This window comes from Myotis davidii, unplaced genomic scaffold, assembly GCF_000327345.1.
Source record: "Myotis davidii unplaced genomic scaffold, ASM32734v1 scaffold648, whole genome shotgun sequence".
NCBI lineage: Eukaryota > Metazoa > Chordata > Mammalia > Chiroptera > Vespertilionidae > Myotis > Myotis davidii.
In genome coordinates this window covers 1052837-1066942 of record NW_006299603.1, presented here as the reverse complement: position 1 = coordinate 1066942, position 14106 = coordinate 1052837, and the positions used below count along the sequence as shown (strand labels likewise).

The 14106-nt window shown below is 46.5% G+C and overlaps 2 protein-coding genes across 2 annotated transcripts in view; one reads left to right on the top strand and one right to left on the bottom strand.

Moving 5' to 3' along the window:
• HNRNPH1 (heterogeneous nuclear ribonucleoprotein H1 (H)) overlaps window positions 1-4511 on the top strand; it is an 8934-nt gene extending 4423 nt beyond the window's left edge. The window contains exons 6-14 of the mRNA XM_006775384.2: window positions 1165-1343; window positions 1422-1493; window positions 1549-1682; window positions 1829-1964; window positions 2356-2415; window positions 2509-2598; window positions 3252-3344; window positions 3799-3848; window positions 4424-4511. Coding sequence (XP_006775447.1) covers window positions 1165-1343; window positions 1422-1493; window positions 1549-1682; window positions 1829-1964; window positions 2356-2415; window positions 2509-2598; window positions 3252-3344; window positions 3799-3848 — 814 coding nt within the window. The 3' untranslated portion in view covers window positions 4424-4511. The remainder of the gene's footprint in view (window positions 1-1164; window positions 1344-1421; window positions 1494-1548; window positions 1683-1828; window positions 1965-2355; window positions 2416-2508; window positions 2599-3251; window positions 3345-3798; window positions 3849-4423) is intronic.
• A 5165-nt stretch (window positions 4512-9676) lies between these two features.
• RUFY1 (RUN and FYVE domain containing 1) overlaps window positions 9677-14106 on the bottom strand; it is a 44150-nt gene continuing 39720 nt past the window's right edge. The window contains exons 15-17 of the mRNA XM_006775383.2: window positions 13020-13068; window positions 11856-11933; window positions 9677-10206 (exon numbers count right to left, since the gene is read on the bottom strand). Of these exons, the coding sequence (XP_006775446.1) occupies window positions 10060-10206; window positions 11856-11933; window positions 13020-13068 (274 nt within the window). The 3' untranslated portion in view covers window positions 9677-10059. The remainder of the gene's footprint in view (window positions 10207-11855; window positions 11934-13019; window positions 13069-14106) is intronic.

Here is a 14106-nt window from a genome sequence, read left to right as displayed (position 1 = left end):
TATTTAAAGCTGTAAGAAGAATCATTTCTGGGCTTGTGATGTTAATATTGCCCCCCTACTGGGGTTATTTGTCCTTGGGTTGAAGGGTTGGAAATCGTGCCAAATGGGATAACATTGCCGGTGGACTTCCAGGGGAGGAGTACGGGGGAGGCCTTCGTGCAGTTTGCTTCACAGGAAATAGCTGAAAAGGCTCTAAAGAAACACAAGGAAAGAATAGGGCACAGGTGGGGATGGATGGTTGGTTGGATTTGTCACTTTTCTTATGGTAAAACATTAAATCCATATTCTCTCTGCTTAGGAATAATATTTTCTAGTCCCAATTAATTGATGTTTGGCCACAGTTTTCAAATTTTACACTATGCCAAAGTCCCATAATGCATTCTGATTAAATTTTAGATTTTAAAATTGTTCTTAGTTAATTTGGTCTACTATATAACTTTGTAAGATCTATTTAACCCCAATCAATTGAGTTGAGAGACTATGGCTTTTAAAAAAATGTAGTGCAAACCTGACTTTAGCTGTAACACCCACATAGTAAATTAATATTACCATAAGAAAATGTGATACTTTCTGATCTTGTTTTTAAAGTTGAAATGCAACAAACTTTCTTGCTGTATAAATATTCTGCATATATATATTAATAAGCATAGCTTTCAAGAAATTGTCACAAAAGGTTTTATTCTCTTCGCTTGTGACTATTTTTCATTGAAGCATGCGCTTACCTATGCTGATTCCTACTAAAAGCATAGGCTGGGGTATTTATTGGCGAAAGAAAATGTGTAGTGTGGGCTAGACTGTTGGTGGAGGCTGGCTTTTTAGCCCACTTGCTATACGTGCTGCCAAAGGATTTAAGACATGAAATGTTGAAAGTTGAGTGGAATCTTTTCCCTCCTAAAACATTTGTTTATAGTACTCCTCTCCACCCCTAAAGGTGGGCTTCTCTGCTTTAGAGGAGTGAGTTTTCTATAAAGTTTACATGAAATAATCTTACAATTGAGTGAATTTCTGGTCATTGCCTATGCAAGTATAAGAAATCTGGCTTTAAATATTAGTCAGTTTCATGGCTATGACTACATTGTTTTCTTGTGTTACTAAATACCTGTATGACATGAACTAATTTTTCCTCTCCCCTCCCCGTTCCCGTCTTCATGAACAATGCTTTAGGTATATTGAAATTTTTAAGAGCAGTCGAGCAGAAGTCAGAACTCACTATGACCCACCACGAAAGCTTATGGCCATGCAGCGGCCAGGTCCCTATGACAGACCTGGGGCCGGCAGAGGGTATAACAGCATTGGCAGGGGAGCTGGCTTTGAAAGGATGAGGCGTGGAGCTTACGGTGGAGGTATGTGAGAATATGCAGGTGTGAGGAGGGTGGTTCTTGTGTGTTGTCATTTGATTGATTGTACTTTTTGTCTTTTAGGTTATGGAGGCTATGATGATTATAATGGCTATAATGATGGCTATGGTTTTGGGTCAGATAGATTTGGAAGAGGTAAGGTAAGAATTGAATTTCTCAACCAAAGGCTACTTACGCTTTGTCCATCTAGACCTCAATTACTGTTTTTCAGGAATGTCTGACCACAGATATGGGGATGGTGGCTCTACTTTCCAGAGCACAACTGGACACTGTGTACACATGCGGGGATTACCTTACAGAGCTACGGAGAATGACATTTATAATGTAAGTGTGAGATGAATTCATAAATCGGCCCTTTCAGTAGAGCAGTAAAAACCTGGGGTCTTAATTCTGCCTAAGTGAAATGGGATGTTATAAATTTTTCGTAACATTAGAAAGTTGACTTGATTCTCTGAATACCTTGTATTTAGTTTTTTTCACCGCTCAACCCTGTGAGAGTACATATTGAAATTGGTCCTGATGGCAGAGTAACTGGTGAAGCAGATGTTGAGTTTGCAACTCATGAAGATGCTGTGGCAGCTATGTCGAAAGACAAAGCAAATATGCGTAAGTGTGATTTCACTTCACTGTCTCGGGGAGTCTTTACAGGTGGTGGTGTGACTGACATGCTAGAGGAATAGAATAAATAGAAAGGATGTATGAGAAGTGGGTTTGCTGATGGTAGGTTAACTCTTGGGGATGTTAAAATTTTGTGGGTTTTAAAAATTGTGACAAAGGATTTGTGGTACAAACATTGACTTTGAAATATATCCAATAAACTTAAGGCAATTTAGGTGCATATTTAAGATAAAAGACTAGTTTTGGAAAGCTGCATAAATAAATCAACTGAGAAGCAGCTAGAATTTTTTATACCAAAACATTTGAAGTTCAGATCTTTGTTTAAGAACTTAGTGTTGTTTCACCAACAAACATTTCAATTTTTTTTTTCTCATTTCAGAACACAGATATGTAGAACTCTTCTTGAATTCTACAGCAGGAGCAAGCGGTGGTGCTTACGGTAGCCAAATGCTAGGAGGCATGGGTTTGTGTAAATATCGCTTTAGTGTCTTTTTTTTAAAGCTAACCTTGTATGCCTTTTCTCTCATTTCAGAACACAGATATGTAGAACTCTTCTTGAATTCTACAGCAGGAGCAAGCGGTGGTGCTTATGGTAGCCAAATGATGGGAGGCATGGGCTTGTGTAAATATCGTTAGTTTTTTTAAAAACCAAAACGTTTATATCTGTATAAGTCAATTATATAAGTTAATTTACATTTCATGAGTTTAGCATATTAAGTTAGGCAAAGGAAAAAGCTTTTAATTTTGGGTCTGACTTAAATCCTTGAGTTATGTAAAACTACTTAGAATAGATAACTAATTTTAAGTACTTTGTGGGGGGGCATTAAAGAAACAAGTGGAATTGTTTATATAATACAAATCTAAAGTGAATGACAGCAAAAAGCATAGGATCAAAATAACTTAAATTTTTGGACAAAATTTGTTAGGCATAATTAGGTGTTCAGTGATACCTGTGTAATGACAATAGCCTTACTCTATCAAGTTATGGGGAACAACCCCACTGATTTCAGTTAAACAGTTTCATAAGATTTTTTCAAAATGCTTCTATGGAATCATGTGGATTTAGTCCTGCTGACGTGTATGCTTTTGGCCAGTTGGTTTATATAAGTGTTTGACTAGCTCAAATGATAGAAAGGTAGTCTGTTCATAGAAAATAGGCAAAGGGTTACAGTAATGTAAGATCAAGACTCGAAATCAGATTTAGTTACAAGCCCGGTACCACCAGGTACCACATTACATAGGGAACAAGGTTCTAATGGTCTCTTAACTTAACAGCAAACCAGTCCAGTTATGGTGGCCCAACCAGCCAGCAGCTGAGTGGTGGTTATGGAGGTGGCTATGGCGGCCAGAGCAGCATGAGTGGATATGGTAAGTGTGTTTTTAATATGCTTGCAGTAAGTTTTAGGTAGGTTTTTTTAGTTGGGGGAATATGCAGGCTCCTTTTTTTGGCGAAATTGGGTTATTAAATATATGCTTTTGTTCCTGTTAACAGTTTTTAATAGCTTAATTTGCAGGCCCAATTTAATGTGGTGGAGGGGGGAGTGTTCTATAAATTAATTATGCAACTTGGAATAATATAGTCAGAAAACATCTGCCTCCATGTATTAAAAAACATTAAATAAACAGTTCACTTTCTCTGTCTTTTGGTTAGCGTACTTAAATTCATTTTAGATGGAGGGAGAATTGAAAATAGTAAAATGGGGGTTGGGTTCAGGACCGTATTTACTAGTCAGTTAACCTAGGATTGGTTTTATATTTTTCAATTGGTCTAAAGAATGGTGATTTTGGTATTATAGTCTTACCCTACAAAATCCTTTTGCAGACCAAGTTTTACAGGAAAACTCCAGTGATTTTCAATCAAACATTGCATAGGTAAATATTTTCTCAAAAAATATAAATTCCCAATAGCAGATACTGATATGTTGTGCTGACACTTTTTCTGTAGCAGTCAATGGCTCTGACTTAACTCCATGGAGGCTGCCATTGGGCACAGTGAGTTGCCTTTAGTCCCAGTCTCACTCCTGCCCACCATGAATAGGAAAAGCAAGACTGCCCCTGTGCTCCCTATTCATATATGCCATTCGATGGACACATTGTTGTTTATGGTAAAATTTTTAAAAATGCCTTGTTTAGTTTTAGAAACATGAAGTAATTTTGCAATTTTTGAAAAACACTAGTTTTCCTTTAAACTTAATTTTCCGTGTTGATCCTGAAGCACCTGCTTTTTAAATGGTAGCACGAGAGTCTGGCAAGATTTGGTCCTGCAGAGAAAAGGGCTCATTGAGACTTGTTTGGAGTCGGGAGTCCCTTTTCCCAAACATGCTTCTCGCCACTTGGACAGCAGCCATTTGTACTCGTATTCTTTTCACACTTTTTCCTGGAATGCGTATTTTACTTGACTGATACTGTGACCCTTCTCCTGACTTGTCAAATTGATCTCTCTGCAGGCAGCCAAGGAGCAGTGAGCAGCAGCTACTACAGTAGTGGAAGCCGTGCATCTGTGGGAGTGAACGGAATGGGAGGGATGTCTAGCATGTCTAGTATGAGTGGTGGATGGGGAATGTAATTGATCCTTATCACTGACTCTTGGTCAATGTTATTTTAAAGAAGAAAAAACAAACAAAACTTAACAGTTTTGCAATACCAGCTTGTGATTTATGCTTACTCTAAGTGGAAATCAGGATTTGTTAATTCTAGTTTCATTTCATAACTTCCAAGGCATGTAAGTTGAAGCTTTTTTTAAGTTAATGGGAAAATTTTGAGACGCAATACCAGTACTTTAGGATTTTGGTCTTGGTGTTTGTATGAAATTCCGAGGCCTTGATTTAAATCTTTCATTGTATTGTGATTTCCTTTTAGGTGTATTGCGCTAAGTGAAACTTGTCAAAATAAATTTTCCTTTTAAAAACTGCACTTTGTGTTGTCTGTGCTTCAGTGTCACGTGGCCTGTTTGTTGGGCTCTGTGCCTGCCTGGGCGTAGGTGACAGTGGCCCATGTCTCTGGCTGTGACAGAGGCTCCCCAGTTGAGGCTGTTGTGTAGAGGTCTTCAGACTTCCCTCCAGTACAAGGTAATCATGGCTTTGGGCCTCTGTGGACGGGCTCTGTGTTTGTGTGCTGCCTTTGACTTGCTAAGCACTTGCACAAAGCAGAAGCACAAGTGTCCTTACTGCACGCTGCATGTCCACAGGGGCCTTCAGGCATGGCAGAGGAGGAAGCATACAGCAAAGGGTGGCTGGAGCTATCCTTCATAATTGGATGGCATCTCTTCAAGTTTATATGGATTTTAGAGGAAGGGAGAGAAAAACATTGATTTGTTGTTCCACTAATTTTTGTGTTCGGTTGATTCTTGTATGTGCCCTGACCAGGGACTGTACCTGCAAAACCTTGATGTATAAGGACAACACTTGAACTAACTCAGCTACCCAGCCAGGGCTTTGCTTTTTTTTTTTGTTAATCATTACCAGAGGATATTTTTCCATCGGCTTTTAGGAGAGGAAAGAAACATTGATGTGAGAAACACATCGATTGGTTGCCTCCTGCATGACCCTGGACCAGGGAGGAGCCTGCAGCCTTGGCTCCCAGGACCTTTTGGTCTGCAGGCTGACACTCTACCCATTGAGCCAAACTGGCTAGGGGTGAGTTTTGGTTTTTTTAAAATATACTTTATTGATTTTTTACAGAGAAGAAGGGAGAGGGATAGAAACATTCATGGGAGAGAAACATCGATCAGCTGCCTCCTGCACACCCGCCCCTGGGGACGCGCCCACAACCAAGGTACATGCCCTTGACCTGAATCGAACCTGGGACCTCTCGGTCCATAGGTCTATCCACTGAGCAAAACCAGCCAGGGCAGGGCTGAGTTTTTATATGAAGTGCCTCCTCCCCCCAAACTAGAACAACATTTGTTCAGAAAATTCCAGAGGTGAAGTAAACTAGAAATGGGTTTAGGAAACAAGTTACAGAGGTTAAAAAAAGGGGGGGGGGGCCCTTGGAGCTTGGGAGTGAGTGAGGAAGGTAATGGGTAAATGCCTGGGGGTGGGGGTGGGGGTGCAGGTGTGCTCCTAGGAGGGAGAACTCGTTTTTGAAATTGAGGTTTTAATCATTTTTGCCTCATTCCCAAAGATCAAAGACCACTTAAAACAAGCATGTCAAACTCAAAGGCTTAACACGGGCCAAATAAGGTTTAAGTTTATGTGGGCCGCAAAACCCAAAAGCTTCAATTTTCATAGAGATGTAGGTTTATTTTGATAGAGATGTGAATACAAAGGGCTGAAATAAATGTAGCAGACACTGAATAAATGCACAGATTAATAAGCATAGTGCAAATAAACCTATTTTTCTTGTTCTCTGAAAGCGAAATATTTCCTGTTTGCACATACCAAACTAGTCCAAGACTAATGTGGAAATCGGTTGCTAAAGTGTTCACTGCTAGTATTAGTGGAGAGAAATGGTGTGCCTGTGCATGAGGGAAATGAATGCAACAGGATTATAGTAATCAGTCGGCGAATGTCATAGTTTGTTATTAATTATAACGATATTGTAAAAGTTATGAAATCTTTATTAAAACATTTCTTACATAACCGTTATATTGGCTGGGCTGCAAAAATAATTCATTGTTGGCCACAGGTGGGCCACGAGTTTGACATGCTTAACGAGCAAAATTCATTTCCTTTAAAGCTCCTGATGGAGAAGACCACATCTTTTTTTAAAATTGATTTCAGAGAGGAAGGGAGAGGGAGATAGAAACATCAATGAGAAAGAATCATTGATCAGCTGCCTCCTGCACACCCCCTGCTGGGGATCGAGCCCACAACCTGAGTATGTGCCCTTGAATCAAACCCAGGACCCTCCAGTCTGCAGGCCGAGGCTCTATCCACTGAGCCAAACCAGCTAGGGCAAGACCACATATTTCTGAAATTAAAATCATTATTTAAAGACTGGTAGACTAGATTAGGGCTAAAATTTGACATTTGCTAGAAAATGCTCTAGCATTAGGAATTTAAAGTATAGTTCCAGAAGTCCCTTCAGTGGATACTTAGACTGCAATTTGGAAACTACCACTCATTCACCATCCCTCTAGAATAGTAATTTTTAACCATTTTCATCTAATGGCATACAAACTACTAAAATCTGCAGTACACCAAAGAATAGATTTGTGGGGGGTTTTTGCCAATCTGATAAAATAGGTATGATTTTGATAGATTTACAAAACAGTAATTGCCTACTACTTTTGTTCTAAAGTGACTAAAAAATCAGGTGCCTATCTATAATAATAAAAGGGTAATATGCTAATTAGACGACATCTTCATGATGTCCTTCCTGATGGGGCTGGAGGGAAGCCAGCCTGCGCCCCAGGTGCCTGTAGGCGGCTGGAGGAGGGAAGCAGCCGGGTCCCAGGTGCCTGTGGGAAGCTGGTGCAGGCAGCCAGGCGAAGAAAGGCCTACTCTTGCATGAATTTCGTGCATTGGGCATAAGTACTAGAGGCCTGATGCATGAAAATCTGTGCATAAGTACTAGAGGCCTGATGCATGGAATTCATGCAAGAGTAGGCCTTCACAGCTGCGGTCTGGCTGCCTGGATCCATCCCTCGCAGCTGTAGTGGCTGCCTCCATCCCATGGCTGCAGCCCCGGCTTTGTCTGGAAGGACGTCCGGTCTAATTAGCATATTATACTTTTATTTTTATAGATTTCTGGTACCAAGGACTGACCAATCAGATGCAATTCTATCATATTCATATCAGACGGCTGTTGTCATTTTTTAAATTTGACAGTCGGGAAGAGAGGTCAGTGCCCTTGACTAAAATTGTCAGGTATTGCATGTTTTAAAAATGCTTGCAGCACACCGGTTGGAAGTTGCTGCTTGCTCCAGACTCATTAGTTGTATTGATTAGCTGCAGATAAAGGCTTGTACTCTTTGGAGCCTGGTGTGTACATTTTGCTCTGATAAGTGCTAAAGATATTCTCCTTTCTTCCTGGGTGAGATTAGTTTGGTGGGTCTACTCAAGTCTAAGTCTGTGGGTGGCAGTAATGCATGAAGGGGGGCCCTGCAGACCCCCTTGCCCTGCTGCATGCTCTCTGCTGGCTGTTGGTGCTGCTCTACACTGTCGGGAAAGGGCTATGGATACACAGATGTTGCACTTGGAATGTATCATGTCGCTTGTCCAGCAGGTTTAGAGATGATTAATTTTCAGTGTGAGCACTGGTGTTCAGCTACAGTCTAAATAAACCTAGCATTGGCTGAGTTATTAAAAGTGTGTGGATTGGAGATACCTGGTGTTGAGAAGGCTCAAGGAGGGTTCCATCCTTGAGTTCTTCAGTTAATTTGTTTTACATAAAGAACATTTTTGTTGAAAACAGTAAGAAAGGGAAAGAACTAGAAACATGGAGTAAAGCTAGTAAGAACATTCTGGTTCTTAGGAATCTTACGTTCTGTGGGCCAGCATCCTGGAGCTTGCTGGGAATGACCAGAACCTCCAGACATTGTCTGCACTGAAAACAAACCTCCATGCCGCCCCATCAGCCTGTGCATGGCAGCTCGAGGAGCGCCGCCTTCAACCATCTGTCTGTCGCTGCCCAGGTTAGAGGGTTGCCAGACCAGGGGGTCCCAAAGGTCAGGTGTATATCTGATGTCTGAGTGAAACGTTTTCCATGCAGCTAGTAACTGGCCCAAGCATTCTTTGTGAATAGTGCTTGACCATTAGTTGCTTGAGGGTTAGGAGGGGGGATGAGGTTGGAGGAGAAAATAAGTGTGATTAAGGGAAGAGCACTAAGTGTGGCACAGTGGTGGGCATGTCATGTACTTACTGAGCCTTCAGAACAGGACCTCAGTGGGGAGGTATTGCCCTGCTACCTTATGTACGTGCAGATGAGCGCTAAGGCTCCGAAGTGAAGTGACTGCCTAATGTCCTCAGCAAGCGCAGTTCAAACTGGGTGCACTGAAGACAAGGTCCATGCATCGAATGCCAGACCAGTTTGAGGCAGCAGTATGCAAATGACTGGGGAAGAGTGAATATTTAAAAAGTTCCGGGTAAGGTTTGAAAGCCTGCAGCTTGGATAAAACGTGGCTTTGGAGTTAGGCATGGTTTTAGAGGCTGGCTGCACTGCATGCTGGGACCTAACTTCACGGAGCCTCTGTTTCCCATCCATAACATAAAGGTGTATTTAAGGGAGTAGCTGGGAACCTTGAGCCAGGCTGTGGAAGAGCCCTCCTGAGAAGGAGGAGTCAGGGCCTCCAGCAGGGGCTGGCCAGCTGGAAGCAGTGCAGAAGGACTGGTGGGAGGTACGGACGGGCAATAAGGAGGATGAATCCGAGGGGCAGTAAGGTGAGTGCACTGAGGTTGGAGAAGGCTGAAGCCCAGCCCACAAATGGACTGACTTTTGAGGCCATTGACTGGGGGAGGGCGATGCATGTGCTCAGAGGAGGAAGTCTCTGAGCCAGTTTTCACAGCCCACAGCTAACACCTGTCCTGACTCTGCTTCTGAAATGCAAACTCCAAGGGGCTTCCCCTCAGGTGTCTCCATGAGCTTGGACAGGTCACTTCCCAATCCCACCAATGGATTTAACAGCCCAAGTTGTCCTTGGCTCACTGGGCAGAGCACAGCCTATACCCCAGAACCCAGCAGACTTCACCCCAAACATGGCCCCCAAAGGGCCTATTGTCCTGAAACGGAGCTTGTCTGAGGGGTCTTCAGAGGCTAACTCAGGTTGACACAAGCTCCTTTATTCCCTGCACAAGAGTGAGAAGTGACTTACAAGGGTGTGAAAGGGCCCATTTCTTGACTCAAGCAGGGAAGGCACACAGGGCAGTGCGGGGAGAGGAACTGATTACTCACTACACTAGTACAACTGCTGCAAAATAGATTAGTTCTTGAAAAAGTGAAAATGACAGTAGCAAAACCATGAAGTTACTTCTGACCCTAAACCGGTGATGCCGCCAACTGAGAAGGAAGCTTCAATCCAGAGTTCGTTCCATACAACTCTGAAAGTGCTGGCAGTCGGCCCAGGAACGGCTCTTTCCTTAGATTCTCTTGGGAAACCAGCTCTGAGCCTCGAACCCCTGCAGGCTGGCGCTGTCCCGAGGCCTTAGGAGCCTGTGGAGGAGGAGCAGCGCTGCAGGAGCAGGGTGTGGCAGCTGTCACACACACGCACGGGCTTGGGGTAGGAGGGCAGGGCCAGCTCGTTACTGGAGCACGTGTTGCAGAAGATGTGGCCACAGTTTCGGCAGTGGTGCTAGAGGACAGAAAAGAGGCAGTCACAGGACATGCTGTGCTCCCTGGTCCACACCCAGGCTAGACTTGCAGCCTTTCAGAGTTCATTTACTAATTCCAGGTCCCTCCCCCAGAGGCTTGCCAATTTGGAAGTTCCTCTAGACCAGGGGTGGGGAACCTTTTGGCTATTTATAACAAAATTTATGGGTCATGCAAAATTATCAACTTAAAAAAGTAGCCTGCGGCCCTGGCTGGTTTGGCTCAGTGGATAGAGCATCAGCCTGCGGACTGAAGGGTCCCAGGTTCGATTCTGGTCAGGGGCACATGCCCGGGTTGCAGGCTTGATCCCCAGTAGGGGGTGTGCAGAAGGTAGCCAATCAATGATTCTCTCTCATCACTGATGTTTCTATCTATCTCTTTCTCTCTCCCTTCCTCTCTGAAATCAATAAAGATATATTAAAAAAAAAAAAGTAGCCTGCTATCTTTGGTTAAACATGTAATTAACTCACCCCTAATGCCCTGGCCTGGCCAGGCCAAATGATTTCATGGGCGTTATATGGCCCATGGGCTGCGGTCCCCACCCCTGCTCTAGACCTTTATTTCTACATTTCTGTTCCTGAACAACCCATGGAGTGTGGGTGGAGTGGTGTGCGCTAGGACTAAGGTTCTTTTTCTTTAAAATGCGTTTTACTGGACTTGGGCCCGGATCATCCAGTGACGGCTGCGTTTATGGCTCCTTTTCTGGTCCGTCTTGGGGGGTGAGGGTGTCTTGCTTTGTAAGCTGAGCTGCCACACGTGTTGGGCGGGCACACAGCAGACGCCAAGACCCGGACCTATGTGGCTTCTGCTCCTCCGGGCTCTACATCACTGCTGCCACTGCCATGCCCATCAGGCTGGAAGCTGGACCTCGAACTGGTGTAGGGAGAGCCAGGCGTGTGGAGCCCCGCCGCTAGCAGGCCTTGCGAGCGGCTGGTCTCAAAGGCAGCCTCGCCTGGGCTGCTGCTGTTCTCTTTAGAATTTGGAAGTTTTGCTTCCTCTTTTCCACAGAAGGTTTTAACGGGACCGGTGAGAATGTGCGTCTATCTGGCAATGGGGTGGTGGTGCCAGGGTGGCAGGCATTCCCCTTTTGGTGAGGACTCCCTATTTTGCTTGGGAATCTAGCCTCTGGCTGTCCTCTTAACTGGCCAACCATGGTCCTCAATCCTGGCCCAAAGGCTGGGCCCAGGACCTGTTCTCGAGACCTGGAGGCAGGCTGTCCAGGCAGAAAAGCAGGCTCACTGGGAGCCGGGCAGCAGGACCAAGTGCCTGCCCAGGTGACCTGTGAGCTTTGGGAGCTACTTGGATGCCTGTCCCCAAACCTGCTGCCCATCGGTTGCCCACCGATCCTTTTTTCTTGACCAACTTGGGCAGATTTTGTTTCTGTTGCTTATGAAGGCTTTTCAATGATACATTCACTTAGACCAGTTCTGTACACAAGCAGCCCAACTCCCAAAGAAACTGCCAATCATTGAAAGGACTGCTGGGGACAATGCCTGTGGCTGACTGGGGGCACCCTGCATGGGCCAGCACACCAGGTGTGACCACAGTACTTGGCTTGTCCCAAGGGCTCGTCCCAGAACCAGAGGAAGGGGAGCCCAGCTGGGTACCAACCCAGGCCCTGGGCACACATACCTTTCTCCGGGAGATGGAGAACTCCTTCTCACACTGCTTACAGTGGGTGGCTTCGTCATCTTTCAGCCAAGTGTGGCCCTGGGAGGAAAGCACATTGATGGCCGGCTCCGGTGTTCTGGCTGCTCAGTACCCAGTTCCTCTCCAGGGACAGACCTGGCCTGGCCTGTGGCTCTGGTTTTCAGCCTAAGCACGCTGTCCCCTGGCCTCAAGCCGGATTCTCCAGCCCCTGTTCACTACCTTCCAATAGAGGCCTCTGGCTGAGTCCTGAGAGTCAGGGTTGCAGCTCCAACCCTGGCTGAGGCACTCGGAAGTGTCTCTTGAACTGGCAGGAGGGAGAAAGGCCAGCCCTGTAGCCAGACAGAAACCACCCGCCACAGTGGTCCCTGTCACGGAAGCCCCTCATCCCTGGAGCACCGTGGGGGAGGCACCCGAGGCTCTGACAGGGCCCTAGAAGCACGATGTCTGTGTGCCCTGCAGGGCGCACGCAGCCCAGCAGCCCGGCCGTTACATGGAAGGAGCTTTCCCTCTGCAGGGAGGGCAGAGAAACGGACAGCTGTTCCAAGTCCAGTGCTGGTAGGTGCTGCGACCCTTTGCTGCCTCTGACCTGTGTGCGCTGGAGGGGAGGGGCCCGGCCATCAGGTCTCTGCCCCGGCGTATACTGGGGGAGCAGCTGGCCCTGCCGCCACCACCACCGGTGGGCTGTCCCTCCTGCTGAGCTGCCCTGGCCACACGGTCCCGCTCGGTGGTGTCACGCTGCTCTTCCCAAAATGACCCGGCCTCCTGCCCCCTCAGGGTGTCAGTGGCCCCAGAAATGGCGGAGGCCCCACAGGGGCAGGGAGGGCTCTGGTCTCACCCGGAGGAAAGGCCTCACTCTCACTATGAAAAACACCCCGGCCTCTTTCTGCCGCCTTTCGCTTCCTCCGCCAGGGCACCTGCCCGAGGCCTGTGTCACTCCAGCTGGTGGCAGGGGAACAAGCCAGGAGCCGGTTCCCGCGGGCTGCCGCCGCTCCGAGCAGCATCTACCGCTAAACGGTGAGGACCGCGCCTCGGCCGCTCAGGCCTCACCCGCCTTCTGGGGCGCAGACCCAGGCGCACGGGGGTATTGGCGTGAGCGACCAGTGCCACAGAGCGGCTTTTGTGCCAACGCCAGGGATAACTCAGTACCTTCAGTGCTTTATTGGCTTCCTTGATGTCTTCCATCTTCAGCTTTGACCTTCAAAACGGGAGAGAGCAGGCTGTGGGGTGACAACTTAGGAGCATAACATGAGTCGTTCTAAAACGTTTCCCACTTTTTATAATCCCAGAACCGCCTCATCCACCGGCTCCCATGTCGAGGGCTGAGCTGAGCCTGTGGACTGAATCTGGCCCCAAAACAGACCACTTGGCCTGCCAGGATGGAAAATGACTGAAATACTGCAATCATTTGAGAATTCCCTCACAAAAGCCCAGGGTTCTGGGTCTCTGGGCAAACAGTTCTGCCCGTGACTGCTCGGTGCGGGAGGCTCCTGTTCCAGGCACCCACACCCGCAGGGTCCGGCCTCCTGCTGACCGCGGGGCAGGGGAGCGCACGGCCGCTGGTCCCACCTCCGTGTTGCTAGTGTAAGAGCATTTAGCCACATAAAAGGACAGTGGTCAAACGGGCAGAGTTAAGCTAGAAAACACAACACACTCATTTGTGGGGAGAATGGTCTGAGCCCTTTCTCTTCTCTTCTTTTCTTTCTCTGACCACCACACAAGCGTTATTTGCACAAGCTGCGTGAGATGGTCCTGGTCTGTCCCGGGGAGGACGGCTGGCCTTTCCTCTCATACCTGCCACTGAAATGTAAGTTAATACAACTGCAAGGGCAAACGATTCTGAGCCCCTATTTTAATTATGGTAAATTATGATCATTTTTTCCATCACCATGTATCCTCTATGCTCTCTTCCACCCCACCCCCTCCACCCTGCAATCAGCACACTGCTGTCCATGTCCGTGAGTTCTCTTTTTCCCCTCAATCCCTCAACGCCCCACACCCCCACCTCCACCACCAAAGCTATCTAATCTAAGGGTCAAAGTGTCAGTGCTCTGAGCATCAGGGCCTTTAGAAAACCCCATGGCTTTCAGGAAAGATCACGCCCACGCCCCCCGGCCCCGCAGAAATAGGCCAGCAGATTGATGGGCCTGAGGCTGCCCGGGATGTGCGGACTTGGGAGCCAGGGCTTCCCTGGGAAATACAGCACAGCTGATTCTGGTGGCGGGGGGGAGGCGTG